At 42.0% G+C, this 4,194-nt stretch overlaps 1 protein-coding gene and 1 pseudogene across 1 annotated transcript; both read left to right on the plus strand.

Annotated features, from left to right (window-relative positions):
* The first annotated feature begins 317 nt into the window (after positions 1-317).
* Positions 318-1,527, plus strand: LOC101775518 (thioredoxin F, chloroplastic). The gene is made up of 3 exons (XM_004982935.4): positions 318-796; positions 929-1,028; positions 1,128-1,527. The coding sequence occupies exons 1-3, from the start codon at positions 480-482 to the stop codon at positions 1,254-1,256; spliced, it is 546 nt and encodes a 181-aa protein (XP_004982992.1). The 5' UTR covers positions 318-479; the 3' UTR covers positions 1,257-1,527.
* Positions 1,528-1,681: 154 nt separating this feature from the next.
* LOC111255851 lies at positions 1,682-4,014 on the plus strand (annotated as a pseudogene).
* The last annotated feature ends 180 nt before the right edge of the window (positions 4,015-4,194 follow it).

The following is a 4,194-nucleotide window of genomic DNA, read 5'->3' on the forward strand; positions in this document are numbered from 1 at the left end:
GTAGGTGAATGAGTTAATTTAGTGCGGGTTGGGGTTGCAACGGGATTCAACCCGTTAGCAGGCCTACACATGCTATCAAGCGGGAAGGGTTACATACAGAAGATTGTGTCCCTGACCTATGGGCCATTCTGCTCGGGGACCACCAGTTTCGGACGCAAGTGTATACTACTCTACAAATGTTCCTTCATGAAACCCGAGAACTGATCAGGCAACCACACAATCTGATGGTCTAGATACCGAAAACGCACTCTAGCACAGAGCGCGTCACACCGTCGCTACCACAGAAGTGCATAAACTGCCGGGGACAGCCATGTCATTTCCCACGATAAACTATCTCTCGTTCAAAGCCGATAAATACCACAAAACAGCCAGGATATCCTTTCAAGCTCACCCACTCGTCTGTTGCCGCCGCTACTGTAAAGCTCCCTCTCCTATCATTCACCACCCGCTCCCACTACCCTCCATAGCTCTAGCCACCAATGGCCCTACGCCTCTCCATCTCCTCGTCTCACGGGCCGGCGTCCTCGCCGGCCATCTCCACATGCCGGCTGGCTGCCTGCGGGCGCTTCCCAGCCTTGGTTGGCACCTCAGCTGCGTCCCAGAAGAGGAGCCTCACGGTGATGACGGGCTCTGAGATGAGGGGAGTGACCGCCGTGAGGTCGAGCAGCTTGGAGACAACCTCGGTGGGAGCTGAGGCGGTGACCGGACAGGTGACAGAGGTGACCAAAGACACCTTCTGGCCAATCGTCAAGGCGGCAGGAGACAAGGTCGTCGTCCTCGACATGTACACTCAATGGTATCGTCTGGAGCTCTACCAATCTCTTCTTTGTTTCAGTCTTTCTACCAAGATGGAAAAAAAAAAAGAGAATAAGTCTCAACTCACTGTAGATTATAGAATCTGATGATTGTCTGGTACTCTTGTTTGCAGGTGCGGCCCTTGCAAGATGATGGCACCGAAATTCCAGGAGATGTCCGAGAAGAACCTCGATGTTGTGTTCCTCAAACTCGATTGCAACCAGGACAACAAGGTCAGTTAGGTTACTTTGCTCTCTTGTGTATTTACTATTATGCTCTGTAGGATATCTGGACATGGCATGATGAAAAACCTCGGTGCTTGCTACTTGCAGCCTCTTGCAAAAGAGCTGGGCATAAAGGTTGTGCCAACATTCAAGATTCTCAAGGATGGGAAGGTTGTGAAGGAAGTCACTGGTGCCAAGATCGATGAATTAGCTCATGCCATCGAGACAGTGAAGTGAAGTCAAGCTGAGAAATACCCTGAAAATGTGCAAGAATTAGCATGCTATCAGCAGTGTACAGTATGAATGAGCCACACCCCTTTCGTGGAAGTGGATACTCAGCATGCAGAAAAAAGTTATTCTAGTTCTTCTGCTTATGATTTATAAGTCATTAAGACCAATGTACACTCATTTCATGTGGAGTGCTCATTGTAAATAATCCTTCCATGCTTCATGAGGATACTGTTTCTTTCCGATATTAATAGTTTGCAAGTGATCTTAGTCATACTCATACACAATAATATTAATAGTTTGTTAAGCTGTCGTAAGGACTAAGGAGTCACAGCTCATAGATCACCATATTTCCCAGCAAAATCATGCTACAGCATTATAGTATGCACTGATTCATGCTACCATGCTGCATCCTACTGTGCTTCAAGTAGATTAAGTGCAGGTAAGCAGATGATGCACAATTCAACTCTTTCAGATCAAGATGCATAATGTAGTTGGATTGCACATTTGCACTCACTTGGTAGGCAACCTTACAAGTTTTTCTTTTCCTCCAAAATAAAACATGTATGACTACTACAACTGTACTTGATTTTCTAATAATTGCTTGCAAATATCAAAAGTTGATGGAATTGTGCATTGCTCCTTTCAAATCTGTGTGTTTTCGTCCAACAAAATCAGGGATACTGGGGGTCACGTTGACGTCACTTCCTGCCCTCAATCCGGAGATATGCAATCAAACATCCCTATTAGGTGGGCACTGCAATAGTCCATCAACACTCCAGCTGGGGATGCTACACCTTTCCCTAGGGCTCCTAACTATTGGCGGTGGAGCAATCCAGCCCTGCAGCTTGCCTTTCAGAGTAAACCAATTTCATCAGTCTGATGAAGAGAGTCGAAAGGGCCTAAATAGTTATTATAACTGGTACTATAGCACAAGTACCGCTGCACTGGTGTTCTCTATGACTATTCTCACATACATCCAGACCAACATCAGGTGGGCAATAGAATTTGGCATACCCACATTCTTCGTGTTTTTTGCAATTATCATCTTCTTCGCTGGTACTGGACTTTATGTCCATGTACCACCAGAGGGAAGTATCTTCTCTGGAATTGCGCAAGTTTTTGAGGCATAATTTAAAAAGAGAAGACTCAATCTTCCATGTTCTCATGGCATAAATGAACAAGAGTTGATGTTCTATAACCCTCCCACAAAAGGCAACCGCATTTTTAGACTGCCACTTACTTCACAATTCAGGTGAAATATATATCAACCCTATATATGAGTAATGATATGCAAAGATCACTTTTACCAACTCTAGCACAGATTTAGTTCAGGAAAATCCTCTAAGAAATTAGCCGCAATGAATCTATCACACATGTCTGAAAATATGTTTCATACTGAAATATTTCCGAAAGCAACCTGCCAACCTGACTCTCCGAAGCAAAACCAAATTTCAATGATCAATAAAGCCATGGCCACAGTATTAATATTTCCTCGCTATTCTAACGAGCTTGTTAAAGTCATATTCCCTCCATTTGAAATTCCAAGGCGTATTTTGTTTCATTAGTACAAGACTTTGATCAGCAATTACTCCATCAATAAATGATTTCTGTGGCATAACTTTAATATTGTTATATTCGTATTAATAAATACTTTACATTTGATTATGATTTTCTATCACATGGTTATACATTAATGGAGTAATTGTCGGTCAAAATTTGTCCTAATGAAATGAAACATACCTTATAATTTCAAAAGAGTAAGGATTATGAATATCCTAACTGCAAGGGAATTTGTTTGATTAACAAACTGATAGAAAATATTCGTTAGTGAGGATATTTTTTTTAATAAAAGACCAGCCTAGGAGGAACTAGGTGGCCTTGTAAATAAGAAGAAATAGGCACCAAATTTGAGTCGAAGAGGGCTCGAACCGAGATAGGCCAATTGATGAAATCCATGTAATGGCAAACAACATACAGGCCACATAGAGACCATGCTCTAGGTGGCCTTGTCATACATACTTAGATGATCGCAGTTGGGCAAATAGAGTTCTACAATAAGCAGTTTCCAGAGCATATAAAAACCCTGCCAGGATCCCTGTTGTTCTGTGCATAGCTGGAGCTAACTACTTGAGTACTGCGCTGGTAAACATCACAAGAAAGCAGGTTAACAGATAATATTAACAATGGGAAACTTGACGATTACTATTACTCTATTGCCATCCTGGGAGTACTGAACTTTTTCTACTTTCTCATATGCTCTCACTACTATCAGTATAAGGCCATGTCGCTCCATGATGAAGAGTCCATCAAAAGACATGCCAGGGAAGAAGCAGCTATAGAGATTGAGATCGACACAAGTGGAGCTAGCGAATGAATATTTCAAGGGCAATTTATAATACGCAGACTTAGTGAAATTTCAGATTCAGTTTGTAAGATGCCATATAATAACATGTTATCTTATGAATGTTAGAGAAGTGAATTACAGTTCAGCCAAAAATGACTTTGTTATCCAAACAACGACACCGTAGAGAGATCTCATTATTTGGGTCCCAATTCGTGAGCCTTTCAGAATTTGACACCCTGACCCACATGCCATGTCATTGTGATAGTGATGTCAAATTCTGAAAGACTCGCAAATTGGGACCCAAATAATGGAATCTCTCAAGATCTATTATATTGGAACTCCATGAAGTGTGTGATAGTATATATAACTTAACAAAGTCTGTCATACTTCAGTGGAAGTTAAGGGTGCCTGTAAAATGTATACCATGTAAGTGCAGGTAGTACACCGATTTCTTCAGACTTTACTTGTATATTGTGTTGGGAAGGGCATCACCGCATGAGACAGAAAGCAGTTCCTTTGACTACTCAACAGCGGTGTAGCCACCAAATGTTTTTTATTTTAACATGAAAGTATATTGTCTCAGTACAGTATTTCAAACCA

Source organism: Setaria italica, chromosome IX (genome assembly GCF_000263155.2).
Source record: "Setaria italica strain Yugu1 chromosome IX, Setaria_italica_v2.0, whole genome shotgun sequence".
Taxonomy (NCBI): domain Eukaryota; kingdom Viridiplantae; phylum Streptophyta; class Magnoliopsida; order Poales; family Poaceae; genus Setaria; species Setaria italica.

Bases quoted from the DNA above. Each gene is read 5' to 3' on its own strand.
- LOC101775518 (XM_004982935.4), top strand. From the start codon at position 480: ATGGCCCTACGCCTCTCCATCTCCTCGTCTCACGGGCCGGCGTCCTCG. The intron at 797-928 runs GTATCGTCTGGA...TCTTGTTTGCAG, and splicing joins CTCGACATGTACACTCAATG to GTGCGGCCCTTGCAAGATGA. The intron at 1,029-1,127 runs GTCAGTTAGGTT...TGCTACTTGCAG, and splicing joins ATTGCAACCAGGACAACAAG to CCTCTTGCAAAAGAGCTGGG.